Source organism: Cygnus olor, chromosome 2, assembly GCF_009769625.2.
Source record: "Cygnus olor isolate bCygOlo1 chromosome 2, bCygOlo1.pri.v2, whole genome shotgun sequence".
Lineage (NCBI taxonomy): Eukaryota > Metazoa > Chordata > Aves > Anseriformes > Anatidae > Cygnus > Cygnus olor.
Window position 1 is genome coordinate 147,562,734 of NC_049170.1, and position 19,397 is coordinate 147,582,130.

The following is a 19,397-nucleotide window of genomic DNA, read 5'->3' on the forward strand; positions in this document are numbered from 1 at the left end:
TTTAACAACAGTAATAAAACCCATTTAATTAACAAATAACAGATCATACAACACAAAGTACAGGCGCTATTAATAGTGTAATATCCATTCTTAGCTGTTTCAAATACAATCATCTTTATAAGCTTTCCTAATAAATTTTGCTAGTACCTGCCAAAAATATTCTGTGTAGAAGGGATAACTGGGATGCACAGATGCGTCTTCTTCCATGTTAGAAGATTTCTTTTTCAAGGAGGAGACACGTTCCTGATAGCAACTGTTCTCCTTTTATTACTTTCTTCGAAAATCTTTAGGTCTGGAAAAAAAAAGTGCTTTGTTAAGAAAATATACGGAAACTACAGTGGCTTTGTTTTAGAGATGCAGTAATAGCCATATCTATTTTTACCTCCTTATTCTTGTGCTCAAAGTTTTAGTGCTACTGAGTATTTTCTGGATTACATCAAAAAAGACTGAACAGATCAAGAAGTGAGACCTCTGTGAATGTACAGATGACATGGCCAAGGTCAAGGTGTTTCTTACAACCCACTGCTACTTCCCTATGCAAAGCAAAGAGCGTCTTGGGCTGAATGCAGTCTCAAAATAACTTTAAACACTTAATAATAATTTGTCTCCACTTATATATATATATATATATATAATATATACATATATTATATATATTATATATACTATATGTATATTATATACACACACACATATATATATAGTATATATAATCTGTGCACAAGGTTTCAAGTTTTAAGGTAACAGCCCAACCACAACACTAGCAGAATAATTAAAATTGATGACAAAGAAAAATCTACTTTGGATCTTAAAGGTTCTGCAAGCCCTTCTTGAATGAGAAATGTGGAAAACATTTGAGCAACGGACTGCTGCTTGTAATGCTCTGCAATTTCCTCTCCAAGTGTGTGTCCCTCACTCTGCCTGCCATACATCCACTGGCCGTAGAAACCACGTTGTGCCTACAAGGCATAGGATCAGGCCAGATTATGATTTTTGTAAGAATATTGAGTTTTAGGGCAGGCTGGGAGTCCCTACCCCTCCCAGATCCTGGAGAAAAGCTGGGGCTCTGCCCTAACTCAGTAGCTTCCAACAGAGACCGGTGCAGGCTGATGGCCTCTGACGTGCCCTGGATGCGCACCGCGGGTGCACAGCATCAACGAGCTGCTTGTCGCAGCACACACACGGCCTGCAGCGATACAATCTGCTGTAATACGGCAGCTGTGTGCTCTTGGCTCTTCGAATCGCTCCTCTCGGATACAAATTAAAAAAGGCAGATGTGAGCAGAGCCTCGCTAGAGCTACATGAGATGCAATAGCAAGTTTTGTAGACATGTAATGGGATACTGCACTGGTGGCTTTTCTGTGAAGTTGAATGAAAACTAAGTCTGGGCTACAGGAGAAACTGCCATCCGCATCAGTGAACCAAACTAACTTTACACTGGTGATAAATTTTATTACTAATTCTGTTGATCAATGCAAATTAAAACCAGATAGCAATGGAATTTGGGAGCTTCTTTTGGAGACAGAATTTAGACTGCTGCTGAGAAGCCATACAAAAATCTCCTAATACTTAATGAGTCATTAAAATCCTGTGCTGCAGATCTAGCATTTTTCAAACAATAGAATGATAGAATATCCCGAGTTGGAGGGGACCCACAGGGATCATCGAATCCAGCTCCTGGCTCCACACAGGACTACCTATGAAATCAGACCCTGTGTCTGAGAGCACTATCAAATCACTTCTTGAACTCCGGCAGGCTGGGTGCTGTGACCACTGCCCTGGGGAGCCTGTCCCAGTGCCCAACCACCCTCTGGGGGCAGAACCTTTCCCTAACACCCAGCCTGACCCTCCCCTGTCCCAGCTCCATGCCATTCCCTTGGGTCCTGTCGCTGTGAGGGAGCTGCAGGCCGCCATGAGGCCTCCCCTCAGCCTCCTGCATTCTAGTACCCTCTGCTGCTCCTCATAAGCCATTCCCTCTGGTCCTTTCACCATGTTTGGTGACCTCCTTTGGAGGCATTCTGATTTTTTTTTTATCCTTTTTATCTTGTGGAGCCCCAAACTACACTTGCTACAATACAAAACTACACATTCACAGGCTGCAACAATGCTGAGCATAGCGGAACAAGCACTCCTGTCAGCTGGCTAGCAATGCCGTGTTTAACGCACCCCATAGAATCATTCAGATTGCAAAAGACCTTTAAGATCATCAAGTCCAACCACCACCTAGCACTACAAGTCCACCACCAAACCATGTCCCTAAGTGCCACATCCACACGTCTCTCAGATACCTCCAAGGACGGCAACTCCACAACCTCCCCGGGCAGCCCGCTGCAATCCTTGGCCACCCTCTGCATGAAGAAATTCTTCCCAATATCCAATCAAAACCCCTCCTGCTGCAACTTGGGGCTGCTGTCTCATGTCCTACCATTCGTCTTCTCTTAAGAGAAGAGACCAACACTCTCCTTGCTACAACCTTCCTTCAGGTAGCCATACGATGAGGTCTGCCCTCAGCCTGCTTTTCTCCAGATGAAACAACCCCAGTTCCCTCAGCCACTCCTCATATATCTTGTTTTCTGGTCCTTCACCAGCTTTGCTGCTCTCCTCTGAACGCATTCAGCAGCTCAATGTCTTTCTTGTAGTGAGGGCCCCAAACTGAAGGCAGTGTTCAAGGTGAGGTCCCACCAGAGCCAAGCACAGAGGGACAATCCTGTCCCTAGCCCTGCTGGCTTCGCTGTTTCTGGTGCAGGCCAGGATGCCACGGGAATTCACACCGGAATTCAGTTTGTGCTATTTCAAGTGCATCACAGGAAATCTGCTGATCATATGAATTTTAAAGAGAAAAAATAGAACGACTTTGCAATATGGAAACCACCTTGTCTTTAAAGAATCACAAACTCCAGTATTTCCTAGAATCCTGGATGTCAGTCCACAAAAACACTCCGCCTTTTGTTAATCCCTGCATGCCAGAATATACATTTCACTACATAACACACAAGTTAGCGGTGTATTAGGAGAGTGGGAATTTGAAAAATTCTCAGCAGTGACTTAAAAGTTTTATCACTGCATCCATCCTAGACAGGTGAACAAATACTGAAGGATTTTAGAGATCCTGCATGGTAAAGACATCGTTGTCTTGCAGCTTATATTTATTACTCTGTTTTAGAGTCCTCCTATTTGTAATTTTTCTTTGACTGGCACATCTAAAACTTTAATCTGGAGTTACACTGGAGTGCTGCTGAGCTAGGGATCTCACAGTACTTTTTTTCTGGGGTGAAAATCCTTTTTATTTTTTCTTGCTTGCAATCTGTATTTCAACCCTAATGCTTGCCTTGAAGTTAAATGCATAAAACACTGGCCTCAGTTTGCAGCCTTACGAAGTTAATGAAGCTTAAAGGCTGAATCCTCTACACTGAAACACTTGTGTGAACAAATATAAGAGTTTTTAAACCCTTTTCTAATGTCACAGTAGGCTTTTATGCCGACTGGTACTTGACATTTGGAGGCCACAATCTCTGTTTTTAAAGAGTCCTTGGCACTAGGAAAGCTATGCCTTGAAAAACACTGTGTTTGGTCAAGTGTTATAAATACTGTCAGAGGAAGAATATGAACCCACAAAAACCTTGTCCACTCAGAGAGAATTATGAACCACTCGTGAAAAACAACGGGTAACTGCTCATTGATAAAGTGCATAAATCTATGCAAGTGTTGCTCTTGGATGGCCATGCTCTCATGCTTCCTCAGCAAAGCACTGAAGTCATGCATCTGGGACAAAGGAAATGGCGTCTCCTTGAAGAGATGGCTCGGAAATTCACCCATACTTGAGCTTTCACTTTTTTCTTGGAAAAAATTGCTTGCTGTACATTGACAGCAGACTCCAAAGAAAGGGAGATAACAGGAGGCACCGTGTGTGAAGTAGCATCTCTGAAATCAATGCTGAAAGACAAAGTATTATGGGTTCACCGAAAATATGCAACACTAGGCTGTGCAGTGGATGCCTGCCAGTGAAACATCAGAAAAAATTGTCTCACTAACATCTTATACTGCACATAAACATCCAGACAGTCCAAAAAACTCTAGGCAAAATAGCAACTAATGTCCAATAATGCCATGCATCTCAGTGCTCCTCTCTCCACAAATACTTTACAGTTTAGAAAATGAAAACCTGTCCCCAAGGTCTGATTACAGATTTTAAATATCTTACGCTATCCAATCATTTTTCCATTCTCACAGCTAACAGAAGAGACATACAGTTGATGTAAAACTCTGACTATCCACTCACTGAGCCTTATAAAATAGGTAAACCTGCCTACTTGTGTAATTCAGAGGCTCAAATTTTGCTACAGAAAACAGAAGGTTCCCAGGGGTCCTCACTGTAACAGATAGCACTTGATTCTTCCCCAAACTCTTCAGAGTTGAGGTAAGCCACATAAACCTTGTCTTTTCATATGCATGTCAGCCCTACGCTCTTCAACACTGAAGAAATCAAATATACCAAGAAAGGTTTCCCATTTATAAGGAAACTGTTTTGTTCGGTAACCCAGTTCAAGTAGTAAGTCAAGCTAAACCCTAGATCACAGGCTAAGGTTTTCATGGGAGGTGCCTGGCCTGGTTCAGTCTATTCTATAATCTGATTTCTCTTACACACATATACCACACATCTTTGTAACCCAACAGCCTACAAAGCTTCTCAACCCTAATAAGTCAATTTTTAGAGTCTTACATTCACCTTTATTTTGACAAAGACTTGCTATTCTTATTTTTTACGCAATGATAGCTGTTAATGATAATAGCTTCAGCAAGTGTTAATCCACTCTACAATATACAGAGACACAGTGCAACATCAAGAGTCAGTGTCCAGGAATTAAAAAAAAAATCTGAAAATAAGTCATTATTTACCAAAACAAGCCAAATGTCTCCTTAAAACATCAAAATCACAGCTACATGCACCTACAATTTGTGTCTTTTCAGCCTCCACCATAGCTCTTGCATCAGAGAAGCTCTATCACCGATAGCAGTATGCAGCTGTTGTATATGCTACATAAATCACCTAAGTTAAAAAAAAAAAAAAAAAGGCACAATGCCATGTCACATTTCTTTAATTCATCCACTAGACTGTGGTCTTATAACACTGCAAGTTCATGATTCTGTAGGAAGCAGACTAAAACGTAGTGCAGTATTCACTCAAAAAAGAGGTTATTATTAAGAGGTATGTAAGAGAAGACAACTGATGGTGGATTAACAGGGTAGTATAGTATTGCTTTCAAAATGGAAAGTCGTAAAATAAAGGAAAAATCCTTTAAAATATTACATCATTCTCTCAAGAAGAACTTGAGATTACAAAATGGAAGTTCTCAACTTCCTGATCTGCCTGTTTATAACTTATTCAAGGTATCTACAGATTCTGAATAAAATATTAATAGGAAAATGGCAGGAAGTGAATTACACCCCAGCTAGAAACTATTTTCACTATGCCAGTTAGCTGTCTCCAAGAGAAGGATATCAAATCTGGTTTTTCTTTTTCTGAATTAAATGGAATCCATGGGCTAACTGTGAACTGTGCATAAAGGATAACAAGTCCTTGCGTGAGCAAATTGTTAAAGGTTGGATCTACAACACTCAGGACAGAATGTTCAAAGTCGGTGGAATTAAGAAAAAATATTTAACCTTACATTATTTAAGAATTTAATTACTTTAAACTTTCAGAAATAGTGCGCTATACAGAAGGGATTTCAAAGACACCTTATACATCAAGGTTACTTTTAGTGATAAAAACCAACAATAGAGCAATTAGAAAAATCTCACAAACACAAAACTGAGTTACTCTCTCTCAAAAGCTGAATTGGAAGAGGTAATTCAGGTGTGCAAATGCTTCAGATACCATTTGCCTATACATAGCTTTAATCTGGTCTGCCCTAATACAGTAAGAATCACTTTTCAGACAAAAACCTAACAGTGTGTGAAATCTGCCTGGACACCGAAGAGAGAATTCCCGATGGCAAGCTTTAGCGTAAGGAGGTAAGCCACTTCAAGTCACCTTGAAAGTCAGTGAAGAGAGGCAGGGCTTCCCCAAAGTTCTTTAAGTAAAGATCCATTTATTTTTCCCAAAGAGTACCCTAAGAGCGTAGGCCTGTTCATGGGCTGCACAAAACAAAGTTAGCGTTATCAAGGCCAGTTCCCTGGTGCTCTTTATACCATTTAGGTATAAAGAGCATTCTTCATGTTAGGAAGGCAGAAGTAATAGATGATACTCAACAGCCTTTTTGCCCAAAGAAATGCCCACGAAGCTATAAGCCCAGTCTCTTACTATGGCAAGCTAACCAGCAGTACAAAGAAACCTGTTTGTTGCAACTCTGATGAGACATCCCCCCCCGCAACAACAACAAAAATTCAATATTCTTCAATAAGACGTGGTATTTTTCTTGTCAAAAGGGACAAAACAAAGACCCTTTCCAAAAGTTAAATGTGTTCAACTTCCAACTCCCGTAGCGAACATTTATTTCCATCAAGCCCGAGCAGACTGGTCACACAGTTCCATCTTTATTAAATCCTTGTCAGCACATTCCAGGAAAGAGTTTTCCCTTTGCCTAGCAATGTTTTGAGGAGCTAAAACATCCCCAGGAAAAAAAATAAGGGGGGGGGGGGGGATACTGCTCTGTTTGTGAAAGCCAGATCTAAGTACTCACCAGTCTGTGTTATACTGGAACTGTCTCAATTTCAAAAATATACAGGCAGCCAACTTCATAGTCCCATACCTAGCTGAAAACTTTGTAAGACAGTCCTCACAGCAGACAGATGAAAAATAGCATTACTCACCTTAGAGAAATAAGGTTAAGACTCTACTGTAATACAAGACGTTACCTGCTTTATATGTAAACTAATTATTTTGCAATCCTTTACAGTATTTTGATTTTCAGAAAATCTTTTTAAAAATATTTAATCTCCATTTTTAATCATTTAGAATATTTCTTCAAAACTATGTATTTCAACCCAAATTATTATGTTTCTTTGAGCTTTTAAATGCATTTATAACAATTTATAATAGATGTTGCTTGTCCTTTTGGGAGAGGAAGTAGTTACGTGTTTTTTCAACCACATGCTGATGATAAAATACCTTCTGACAACATAACGTGATTTTCTTTCAATCTCAAAAAAAAAAAAGGATGATCGCCTCTCCGTAAACAATCTCAATTCCAAAATAGTTTTATGTTGTATTTCAAAAAAAATTTACAAAGTCAAATTTCACAGAGTCTTTACAGTCATTCATGCAATTGCAAGCATGTATTTGTGATTCCTAATTAGTATTTTCAAGGCAGCCTCTGCTAAGGAATAAGGTTGTCAATACTGCAGGAGTGACCTGCCAATAACTGCTCTTGACTCAGCAACAACGCACACCTGGTTGGGAAGCTTTGAAGATCTCAAATTGCATTTTTCTCTTCACCTACAGGCGATTATCTCAACACTGGGGAATGTGACCCAGAGAGACGGTGCTCCCTGCGCTTTCTGCAATCTCACCGACAGTAAGAATGACTGTTCAGAAAGGACTGAACCTCGCTTCAACCCTGTAAAAGGTCAGTGCCTCACAGCTTCCTAATGCTGCACGCTAATCAACTGCCACTAAGATGAAAGCAGTGGTACGAGAGCAGAGGTTGAAAAGGTTAGTTGTATGTTCGAATTTTGGTAAGACTTCATTGCTTCTGTGGATGAGAAAAAGCACTCCAGATGTACTGAAAAACAACATAAAAACTAATAACCATCCTGTACTAAAGGCACCTCCATCTCTGCCATTTACAGTTTAGGCAATGCTAAGTAACTTGAAAAATCTCATGTCTGGTAGGATTCCTCATTTAATCCGGTTATCTATCAGAAAATAAAGAATCAGTTGTAACTCAAAGTTATCAAAATGTGTTAAGATTAACTGTTGCCAGAGGATTTTAGGTCTCTGGCTTCTATGATAGGTTTTTCCACTGGCTTGTTTCCTCTCTCTCTCTCTCTTTTTTTTTTTTTTTTGTCGTTACTAAAATCTGTCTGCTTCCTGCAAAAAAGTGGAAAGCTCCCCAGCCAGCTAAGCGAGCTACCCTTCAGGATGGCTGCAGTTTTACAGCAGCTCTGCATGATTTCCCTATACAGATTACAAGAATTATCAGAATAGGGATAAAATCTCTCCAAACCTGTGAGTTTTACAGTTTTTCAGGCAAACAAATGTAATTTACTTAGTGTTGAAGTACTTCAAAATTTGTTAGGTAGTTAACCAAAAATGGCTCATACACACAGGGTCTCTGAGTTTATAAGCAGCAGGTTTTCTAACAGCTAGGAAGACCAACTAGTGAAAAGATCTGGTGGGTAGATCATACCACTTAGTGTCTAGTCTTCAGCCAGCCTTTGATCCACTCACTCTGAGACAGCAGACACACCAGGCCTGTCAAGTCCTCCATATTTAGGGAAATCAGTCACAGGAACGTGGCATTAGTGCTAGCTGATGACAAGCAGCTGCCCACCCAAGAGAATTTCTGCCTTACCTCTCGTGTCCCTTAATAATGACAATACTGTATAGGTGTTTCTTTAGCCTCCTCTGGTGCTAAAAGGCTATAATCGATTTGGTTTTGAATAAAACTGTTGTTTCACAGTAAAAACAGAAGAAAATTGGTGGCCTATCTTTTAAATATCTTTTTTTTTTTTTTTTTTTTTTATAGAAAACCTAAAAGGACAGACCTCAACACAGAGCCAAAATTTACTCGAAAACGAGAGGAATATGTAGTTTGCAGGTACACTTAACAAGTTGTGCCAAAGTAAATAGCTATAAGGTAAGTGCACAACTGCTAAAGGGAATTTCTGCACACATTTCATCTGTTTGACTAATCACACCAGTAAATCAAACCCCATGGATTATATGTGGCTATCATTCTCTCTCAAAATAAATTATGTAGTTACACTCAAACATCAACTGAGTGTGCAGCTGGGGGGGAGTGGAATTGTTTGACTTCTCAAGATGTACCCACTAGCCTGGAGTTGCTCTATGCCTCTGGTAAAATAATCAGAGAAACCACCAACGGTATTTGAAATATCATTAAATTCCCAATACGCACTTTGACCTATTCTAAACTGTGAACTTCATGCTCTGTTTGGGGTCAGAATAACCTTTTCCATATTGGCTTAGTCCTCACACAGACTATGAGCTGAGTTAATAAGCATTTTTACAAATACACAATCTTGGAGATCTGGTAATCAGCTACAGTAACAGAGGCTGCACTTAATAACAGAGTAAGTAAAGGTGGCTTTTTTGGTACTGTTACGTCAACTATAGCGACTAACCCCTCCGTGCATATACAAAATTTAAGATAAATCCTTCGTGCTCCTCAACTTCAGCTCAGTGTTTTTCTATGTAGAACTTGCATTTGTTTTGATTTTTAAGAAGTATACGTAAATCGAGTTATTTGACCCAATGCTAATATGTATTTAGGTAATCTTAGCGAGATTAGGAACGGTTTAATTAAAATTTAAAATAAACTGGTTACAATCCCAGTTTCTCTAAAAACCAATTAAGCAAAACTGAACTAAGCTACCTAAATGCCACTGATCCCAGATTTTGACCTGGATTATAAGAATTCTGTTTGCAAGATGATATAAATTAAATCCATGCAATGTAAACGTAAACTTCATCTTAGCAAGATGATGCTTTTTGCAAGTGAAAGTGTTTTCTTTAAAAATATATTCTGCTTAAAACTGTAGGGCTGTAGAAGGAACAGCACTGTACACTTGGCTTTGTCCAGAGAATTACGTTATTCTTCAAATAAACAGAGAAGTGGGTAAAGGAACGATGAAATGCTTTCCAGACTTTCTGTCACCACCAGAAGTGAAAAAAGCAAACACATTTAGACATCTATAAAAGAGTAATTAAAAAAATTCTAATTCCATTTTCATCTGGGCAAGTAGTTCAACAGTATCATATACAACTGTTCTCATACTGCTCGTCAAATTTCCATTAATTTAGTTTCTACTTTTTTTCATATATGAGATCAACAGATTTTAGGGGGAAGGGGAAAGTAGCTTTAGAACTTTATTTTTGAAAGCCTCTTCAGACAGCTGAAGTGAAACTTCAGTTACCCGTTTATTAAATCTCTTACCTTCAGCTCTACTTTTAGCCATGATGTAAGCTGCCCTCAAGTAAAGGGTAAGAGAATCAGTAGCATCAGCTATTTTATCCATGTTAGAGAAAAGCCAGTCATTAATTTTAACAGGCTGAACACTCTAAATATGGATTTGTCAGATTTGTAGGATGATTAAGCTACTGACCCTTCTCAATCAGTATCCAGTTGCCATCTGCAGTTAAAACCTAACGTAGAGGGGAGCAATTTTCTTCTCAATTTTCTAAGTGTGTGGCTTTTTGTCCACGGGAATTTAGATCCTGCTCTGGTAGCCTGAAATATGAGATGTGGTTACCTTCAGCCTTCTGCTAAGCAACAAAAAATTGTGGGATATTTTTATGCCCTTACTATAAAAAAACATAAAGTTACCAGTGATAATTCTCAAATTTTAATGGGGTTTAATGATTTACAGCTAGTTACTGGAATTCCTACCGAGAACCAAAAAAGCCACAGAAAATGCACTTCCAGAGGGATTCCTCAAAGAGTACATTGGAACAGGACTGGGCTATATTGGCAGGATAGCTTTTTCCTCATCTATCCAGTTTCTGTTTTTAGGAAAAACTAAGCCTGGCTCAAGTCTTTCACAGAAGTTTGTGTTGGCCATCCCAGCTCTGATCACTGAAACTTGCCAACCCTGCTCTTTGAGAGATGAGCACTCAAGCCGAAGGGGCAGTACTTGTTCCTGTTACACAAACACCCAAGGTGAGAAGAAAAGCACTAGCACGTGAGGCACTGCACACACCAACTGCAGGCACAGCAGTTGGGATGAACTATGAAAATGGCTGGAAGAACACGTTTATAAGCCTGAGAGGGTCCTTACTAAAGTAGCTCAAGACCTCACCATCTTTGGTGGAGGTCTTCACTGAGCTTCTTCAGACACTTGGAGTAACAACCCCCCCATTTTTTTCATATACCATACCTTATATTTATTTCACTGTAGAAAAAAAATATTTTACAGACTTGGTATTAAATGCAAGTTACAATGTTTGTGACATAGCACACCACTGGAGATAGTCCAAGTATCATTTGTGTATCTAAAATAATGCAAGGTGTCTTGTGGTGTTGGCTTCCTGCAAAGTTATCTGAGGAAATTGACAAAGAACTCCACAAATTAAAACTGCAAGCACCATATAAACTTCATAACATCATTTCAGCCACATAGCCACGATATCTCTGGCTTCCTCTTCAGGTCTTACTACCCAAATTATTTCTTGGGTGTAATGACTATGAATAGGAACTTACACCAGAAACTGTGCAACTGGGCAAGGTAACTATTGTTGCAGTTACCTTGTAAGACAGCAAACAGAAGGGGCAACCATGGCTGAGAAGATCTCTTAATGTGAGAGCCTTTCTGCCTACCAATGCCTACAGATCTACTCGCTAGGAACATCAGCAGTAGACTTCAGTTGCCCAGGGTTGGCAAGGCTGACTTTGAGGAAGACAAAGCCAGGGAAGAACTGCAGATGGAAGTTATGACCACCATATCATTGGCACAGAACGTGTAATAGGGTTCTCAGAGACATCTGCCATTCCTAGGTGTCCCAATAGGCTTGTGTTTCATCATCTACAAACATTTCTTCCCCAGAACATGACATTTTTCTGCTTTCAAAGCCACGGAGTGCTGCTAGTGAATGAACAAGAACCTGTGTGCCATGCCACACTGATCAGCATATGGGTGACATTCAGTGTCAAAACTGGGACTGTGCCCAGCCCACACTGCTCTGATGAAACGAATTTATGGCTTCACATCAGGCTCTGCAACCCCCTGCCTAGAAGCAGGCTGTACAGAAGGGGGCCAGGAATCAGGCAAGTTACTCAAAAATAAACATTAAGAAGGTGTTTGGTTTTCTTAAACCAAGTTTCAGAGTTTACAATACCTCAAGTTTTAAAAATGTCAAAAGCCTTCAAGAACTTCTTTTCCAGAAAGACAAGTGAGAGGCTGTCTGGCCCGGAGCGAGGTCCACGGAGAGCTCCTATAAACCCTGGCAGTAGAACAGGCACTCAGTATGCACACCAGCAACAGCCTGAGAGCTCTCCTCGAAGTCAGAATGCTCCGCTTCCTTAAGGGAAACTCTTAGGAGCGTATCCATCTAGCTAGAACAACACAGAGGTCTTCTATATATTTGGTAACATTTTTGTCCAAGTGATTTTAAAAGACTTCTTCAAAAATAAATTTCCTGCCTTTAGAAGTTTACTGTCTGAAAACTTATCTATACAGTCGGGTAAACAACTTTTAGATGGCATTTAACGGGAAAATTTACACACAAATCTGACGTATTCCTGCCTTTAGAAGACAGGTATGAAACGTAACTGTTTGTTTAGTCATACACGATTGGTGAATTTTGTGATGATTTCTGTTTAAAGCTCATTAAAAACTATCTGATCTGAAACCTCAAACACCCTTGCAATAATGGTTCATTCACGGTAAGAACCTGCAAAAAAAATAATAAAATCAGACTCAGTCAAAGGAACCGGTTTTTGATCTTTCTCCCCTTTAAATCTGTCTGGAAAGACACAGTTTCACTTCCCTGCATCTACGAGGTTTTTCACCACTGTTATTTCAGACCTCTCTCCATCAAAGATCTAAGACGGCAGCTCTGCACAATTTGGGAAGCCAATTGGTTCAGGTTAAGGCTAAAAGGAAAGAATGCTCAAATAAAATCCCTCTCACTGGAAATATTCAGAAATTTAATTCCCTGTTTTCATGGAGCAGAAGCCAGCCTGTTGTCCCATCATGAACTGTGTGGTGGTCGAAGGAGGGGCGATGGGAAGGCTGTCCACTCTGAAAAACGCAAACTGTTGGCTACGTTTCCACACTGGACCCGTGCTTTCCTTAAAAGCCATTTCTCCATTTTAGTGCTGAACTTGGATATTGTATATTTGTCTACAGTGTCAGTCTCCAATTACAGAAAAATACCTTTAAAAACCATCTGTAGCAAGACATTTTAATAAAAATGCAGGTAGAAGGTCCAATGAAACCACGAGCAGTACTGAGCATGTTCTCTTCCCATTCAGAACAAAAATTATTTACATTTCACTTCAGATTAAATACAAAAAGGCTCCTTTCTTCCTAACACTAGCAACTTCTTCCTACGCACTGAATTTGTATTTGTTTCCTATTATCTGTCTTCCCACTTTTATATTCAGTAAGGTATATTTTGGGGGAATAAATTTTAACATAAAACCTTAAACATTTATTTTCTTGTCATAATTGTACTTTCCTTTATATTCTTAAATACTTTTCATCTAGCTACGGTTTTAATTTGATCTTTTCCACTAAAGGATACAACTATTTTTAAAAGGATAATATCAACTAAATCTTTTTCTTCTAGGAAAAAAAAAAAAGACATGACACAAAGAATCTCCCTCTCCTTATTTTTAACCACTCTCCTAGGGATTTCATTCTCTTGAACCTCTGCCCTTTGTCAAACAGTGGCTGGATCAGAACTTCATGAAGGATAGGAAGAAAAATCACATAAGGCAGGGAGACTTATTAAAACCATCTGAAAAAAAGTACAGTTTTTATGAATCCCTGATATTCTGGTTAATCTCAGGTACTGCTCTTACTGATTGGAAGCTACCAGTGAGCTCTGCAGAAGCTCATGACCGAAGCACACAGCAGTAAACGTAAAGCCCCTACGTATCCCAAATGCAGTTCAAGTACAGGACACAGAGAACAAGAGAAGGCTATTTATTCATCTTTGTGCTGTGTGCTCACACCCCCACTTCTAAGACTCTGTTAGAGAGTAACAAATGAAAAGCTGAATAGGCCTAACACTCCTGGTAACCCATACTTCGGGTTTTTAACCACAGATTATTAAAATATTAATCTACCATCTATGTATACTTTCATAAAAGATAGAGAACCATATAACAATTTGCATCAGAAGGGACCACAAGTCCCCCACTCAAAGCAAGGCTAACTTCAGCATTGTAGCAGGTTGCTCAGAACTTGACTGTGCTCAGAACTTGACTGTGAATCTCAAGGCTGGAGATTCCCCATTCTCTCTGGGCAGCCTGTCAGCTAGGAAAGAATAAAATCACTCAGAACCTGAAGAGAAAGTCAGTTGTGCAGTCTAAGATACAGGTGTGTTACTGCAACATTTGGATTTCAAGGCCTGTCAGTGTTTGAGAACAGCTGTTTAAAAAACAAAAACAAAAAAAAAACAATGTTCCCTTTTAAAACCCTTCTGAAACAATTTTGACGTTGTTTCTCAGTACATCACAAACTGTAGAGTATCCCATTTATACAATCTTATTCAATCTCTTCTCTTTCATTTGTTGTACAAAGCTGCCTACAGTATTTTGTCTGTTTTTTGACTCATTTTAAATACACTCTCTTTGCTATATGCCTCTAAAAAAGCTGACACCATTAAAAACATGTAAATACTTCTATCTTTGTTGCTTCTACAGGCTTTGAAAGGAATAATGGCACACTACTTCTTCCATGGGCTCCCACTGGGAAAGTTCAGAGCAGAGTTCCTTACAGCTGGATATTTATACAGCCTTCCTTGTAGTGCCTTCAGTGTAAAGCTGTCTATTGTAAGATACTCCAGCTGGCACTTTAACGAGAGAACAGTGACTGCTATAATTCACAGTAAGTCCCCCTTTACAGACTTCTGCGTTTTACTTACCAAATCAGAAAGTTATTTCACCAAATTTGCTCAATTCTCTTGTTTCACAACGAGAGTCGGATCCCCACAGCACTGTCAGTGCTGCAGAATTACCATGATACTTCTATTTCCTCAGTCAGGAAGAGAAACATTATTGTTTTTCTCATTAGCTCAGATTGGAAACTCTGCCCAATATCAAAGTGAGCTGAAAGTTAAATTTGAGCTCATCTGTTTGACAGTAGTATCCGACATCTATTATGGTCTGGTTGCAGGCCAGGACAAGAAGCCAGAATTGCAGCAGGGGCAACACTGATGCACCCTGAAGCTAGCGGAGAGATGGGAGATAACCACTTCATCTCCTTGCTTGGACTTAGGAGTTCCTTAGAGCAGAAAAGAAGGTACGAGGAGCACAAAAGCCACACAGAGCGAAGGAACAGCAGCAGGGTTAGGTACGTCCTCTTGCCTTCAAAACAGGCCCTAGCTAGTGCAGCTGGCTGAAGGGGAACCTAGTGCTCTCCGACATATTCTTGTTCCAGAGCTCTCTCTTCCCACCCTACGTCCACCTATTCCCTGGTTCTTCTCCCCACGAACGCCCACTGAAGTCTCCCACTCATCCCACAGAAGCAGCACTACAATCGCAGTTGAAAGCCGCCAAACCTGCGGCAGTTGCAGGGCTTCTCTGGCACCAGCACTCCCCAACCTAACTGGCATGGAGAAAAAGACTGTCTACAGACAGCAATTCCCCAAAACTGATCAGGATGAGACCGCAAAGCAAAGAAAATGGGGGAGAGGGAAGCCTTCTCAATGCTGACGTGAAATTATTAGGAGACTTAGTTTGACAGCAATTACTAAACTAGAAGGCACCAGGTTCTCGGCTGCGTACAGCTATAAATCAACACAATAAGGGTGGCCCAGCGCTGAGAAGATGAACTCATGCAGATTACAGCAGTGTGTGGGAACAAAGAAAAGCATTTCCAATGCTCTGGTAGTGTGTTTTCTCTGATGGAAGGGACACTCCCAATTAGCTAGTTCAATTTAAGTGCCAAATTCTTATTCACTGCTAAGTTATCATGTAATAATCTGTGCCAGCGTAAGTACAAAAGACTGTTACATGAGAGTAAAATACACCACACTGCATAAGCAGCTCATCAGCTTCGCTCTAATGCAGTGCAGAATTCTGCTCATTTGAGCAGATCTGGAATTTCTTCAGGGTGGATCCAATGAGATCTCACAGGAACCATGAGATAGATCTCTGTGTTTTCAACTGCATCCAGTCATTGTGATTAAAAAAAAAAAACAAAAAACAACACAGCAATGTGCATACTGACATAATTGGAAAGAAAGTCAAGATCAGTCTACCTATGTCCACCCAGAAGAGGGCTTAAAGCATGACTGGACTTCGCTCCATTACAGCAGAGGCTGCAATACTGAGGTGCCTCAGACTGAACCGATGCACAGGCTTTATTTTAGCATCTTCTAGAACTAATAGCCTAATTACAATGTGTTTTTTTTTTGTTTATTTTAATTACATTTTTGAAAGTATTACCCACATTTGCAATAACACAGGAGAAGCACCACAAGATGTAACTAATTTCCAAAATCATCTTCAGCTGTCAATGTCCTTCCTCTATTTTAAAAGACCTAAACCAACCCACATTAAGCAAACACTGTCACAAATGAATGCCTAGAGACATGCAGACCACACTTATTTTAGGTGTCTTCCATACAACAGGCACCAGGTGTTTAAACTTGCCTTACTAAAAATCCTATCAAATTCTACATGCTGAAAACAAGCCAAAGAGCACAAGTCGGTCCTGCTTGTTTGGAAGACAACTCTAGTCCACTTGCTTCATTCCCACTCTCTGGCTTTGACATTTCAAGGAAGCCCAGTATTAGGGCTCTCAAAATGACCACAAGAAAAAAAAAAAATCACACTAGTACTAAGCAGAAAATGTCCCAGCTACAATGCATTATTTTCACTAGTAGGTTGACTCAATGCTGCGCGTGATGGTATAAAAAAAAAATAAACACAAACACTCGATATGCCACACATCTACTGTGGAACTGATTTTGTGCACTGAAAAGAAATTATTTATCAAAGTAAACATGTGGTATGATCCCTGCCAAGGACCCATTCTCCAAGGTCTAGTTTAGCAGAATTCTTCCCTTCCTCTAGAGAAAATCTGAAGATTCTTTTATACTTTATTTATTTATTTATTAATTAAAATGAATCATTCTCTCACAGAACTGCACAGTGGTTCCTTTGGCTACGACTACCAGTTGACAACTCAAGTAGGATAACTGAGTAAGCATTTACTCAACTATATTTTCATGAAGATCAGAAAAGCTTTACTTAAAATGATCTTTTTAGATTTTAAAAAAGGCAAGAAATATGAAAAAATTGGCACCGCCCCCCGATATGAACATTCTTTGCTTGAATGATCTCCTCCCACCTAAAAAAGTGACATGAAGAAAAAAAATAAATTCCTTTTTTTGTTACTCAGTGTAAGAGCCAACACAGTATTTACTCAGTCCAAGTATCCATTTTAAAAATCTAAGATACTTACGGAGTCCAAACCCTTGGAAAGGCAGCAATTTCTTCGGGTGTATATTCATCTAACCTCCTGGGGACTGCACGTGGCTGAGGAATCTCTTGTAGAAGATTCTTCTCTATATCTTCTGGGATAACCTGTGGTGAGCGAGAACAGTCTTAGCTACATGATTGTTTAGAAAACACCTCGCTCCTTCCCAAATCCAGACCAAAATTTATTGACCCTACTGCATTCTTCACGTTACATGAAGCCTAAACACACAAGACTATCTCATGCATGTCTTAGATCTCACAATTTTGTGAAATAAAGAGCACCAACATATAAAAGTATACTTTGATACATAAATAAAAAGTGGTTTGATTTTTCTTAATTTACCTTATGAATGAAGTTTTGCTGTTGATAATGATCCCTCTTTATCTTCAAAGGAAAAAGGAATGAAAATGTAACTGTGGACTACTTACATCTTCTGGGAACAGGTGCAACCTCTGCATCATAGTTCTTCTCTGAAGGTTTTTTGGAAGCATTCTATAAACAGCTAATTTGACGATCTGAGGAAAGATAACATGGTAACAAAAAAATCAGACCACCTACAAACAATGTGAAAAAGGCAAGTTGTGTTTCCCTCTGCCCATTCTACCAGTCTCTCAACCTCTTTTCAGTCAACTTCTTCCATACTGAAGAACTCTGTGACCACATTAAGAAAGCATTACAGGCTTACTGTTTTGGAAGAAGGAACACTTACTCTCAGTTGTATAAACACTTACTCTAACAGTCATATTGAAAATTCCTGCTTAGAAATTAGAACTATATTTTGCATTGTGGATGACCGCACATAATCGTGCAACTTGAAAAGAATTAAGAGGCTTGAATTAACTCCTTATTTTAGTATTGGATTATACATTTATATAAAAATCTGTCCTGGTTCTGTCTGGGATTGAGTTAATTTTCTTCCTAGTAGCTGGTATGGAGCTGTGTTTTGGATTTAGGATGAGAACAATGCTGATAACACACCGCTGTTTCAGTTGTTGCAGAGCAGCGCTCACCCAGAGCCAAGGACTCCCCAGCTCCTCGTGCTGCCCTGCCAGCGAGGGGCTGGGGGTGCCCCAGGAGCTGGAGGGGACACAGCCAGGACAGCTGGCCCCAAATGACCATAGGGATATCCCACACCACGGGGCGTCGTGTTCAGCAGTGACAGCTGGGGGGACTGGCTGGGGTGGGGGTGCCAAAGTCTGGCTGGGCATCGGTCAGCGGGTGGTGAGCAGCTGCATTGTGCATCACTTGCTTTGTACACTGCTTTATCATAATGATTATTTTCCCTTTTCCCTTCTTTTTCTGTCCTATTAAACTGTCTTTATCTCAACCCACAAGCTTTACCCGCCCCCCCCCCCCCCGATTCTCTCCTCTATCCCACTGTGGGGAAGGAGAGATGGAGCAAGCAGCCCTGTGGTGCTTAGCCACCTGACGGGCTAAACCACAACACCATTGTTGAAAAAAAAGAATTAGGCTCTAACAAATTTACCAAGTGGCCTCAGCATTTAGTTTACACACTGTAATTTGCTGTGTTAGACGTTTCTGTAAGAGATGATATAACAAGATGCAGCATCATGATCACACTGTACATACGCATAATTTATTCCCTTGCTATTAGTTCCAGATGAACAAACCCACTTTTGAGCATCAGGAAAGAATAGAATTTGTGCATCTATGCTAGATGATGCTTGTAGAAAAGTAACATAATTTTTTACAATTTCTCTTGGACTCTAATATAGATGGCTGTAATTTAAACACAAAACACAGTGCTTAGGACTTCAGCCAGAAGGGGAATATTTTTGTACGTAAAACAAGGCACGCAAAGGTAGGAGACAGAAGGGGCTTTAGGAAGGGTAGCAAGTCATTTGGGAGTAGACCAATATGCAATTTTTCAAGCAGAAGTAAACCCACTCTGCCTGTTTTGGACTCCAAAATTAGCGAACACTCAGATAGTTTGGCCCCAATATTTTTTTTCATTTTGCTATTTGTAGGCTACAGAACTTAAGAGACAATAATGTTGTCTCAAGATCCTCATAAACATATACTATACACCTTGAGAA

At 39.9% G+C, this 19,397-nt stretch overlaps 1 protein-coding gene and 1 long non-coding RNA gene across 3 annotated transcripts in view; one reads left to right on the forward strand and one right to left on the reverse strand.

The window, feature by feature from the left end:
* Positions 1–19,397, reverse strand: part of MRPL13 (mitochondrial ribosomal protein L13) — a 34,595-nt gene continuing 15,198 nt past the window's right edge. Inside the window, exons 5-7 of the mRNA XM_040546977.1 lie at positions 17,769–17,855; positions 17,323–17,444; positions 1–292 (exon numbers count right to left, since the gene is read on the reverse strand). Of these exons, the coding sequence (XP_040402911.1) occupies positions 268–292; positions 17,323–17,444; positions 17,769–17,855 (234 nt within the window). The 3' untranslated portion in view covers positions 1–267. The remainder of the gene's footprint in view (positions 293–17,322; positions 17,445–17,768; positions 17,856–19,397) is intronic.
* Positions 7,213–14,160, forward strand: LOC121064848. 2 transcript variants are annotated; one of them, XR_005816724.1, is made up of 3 exons: positions 7,213–7,654; positions 8,691–8,801; positions 10,555–14,160. It is a non-coding gene; the product is annotated as an uncharacterized LOC121064848 (long non-coding RNA). The 2 variants fall into 2 exon arrangements; XR_005816725.1 differs by having other exon boundaries at positions 7,213–7,568.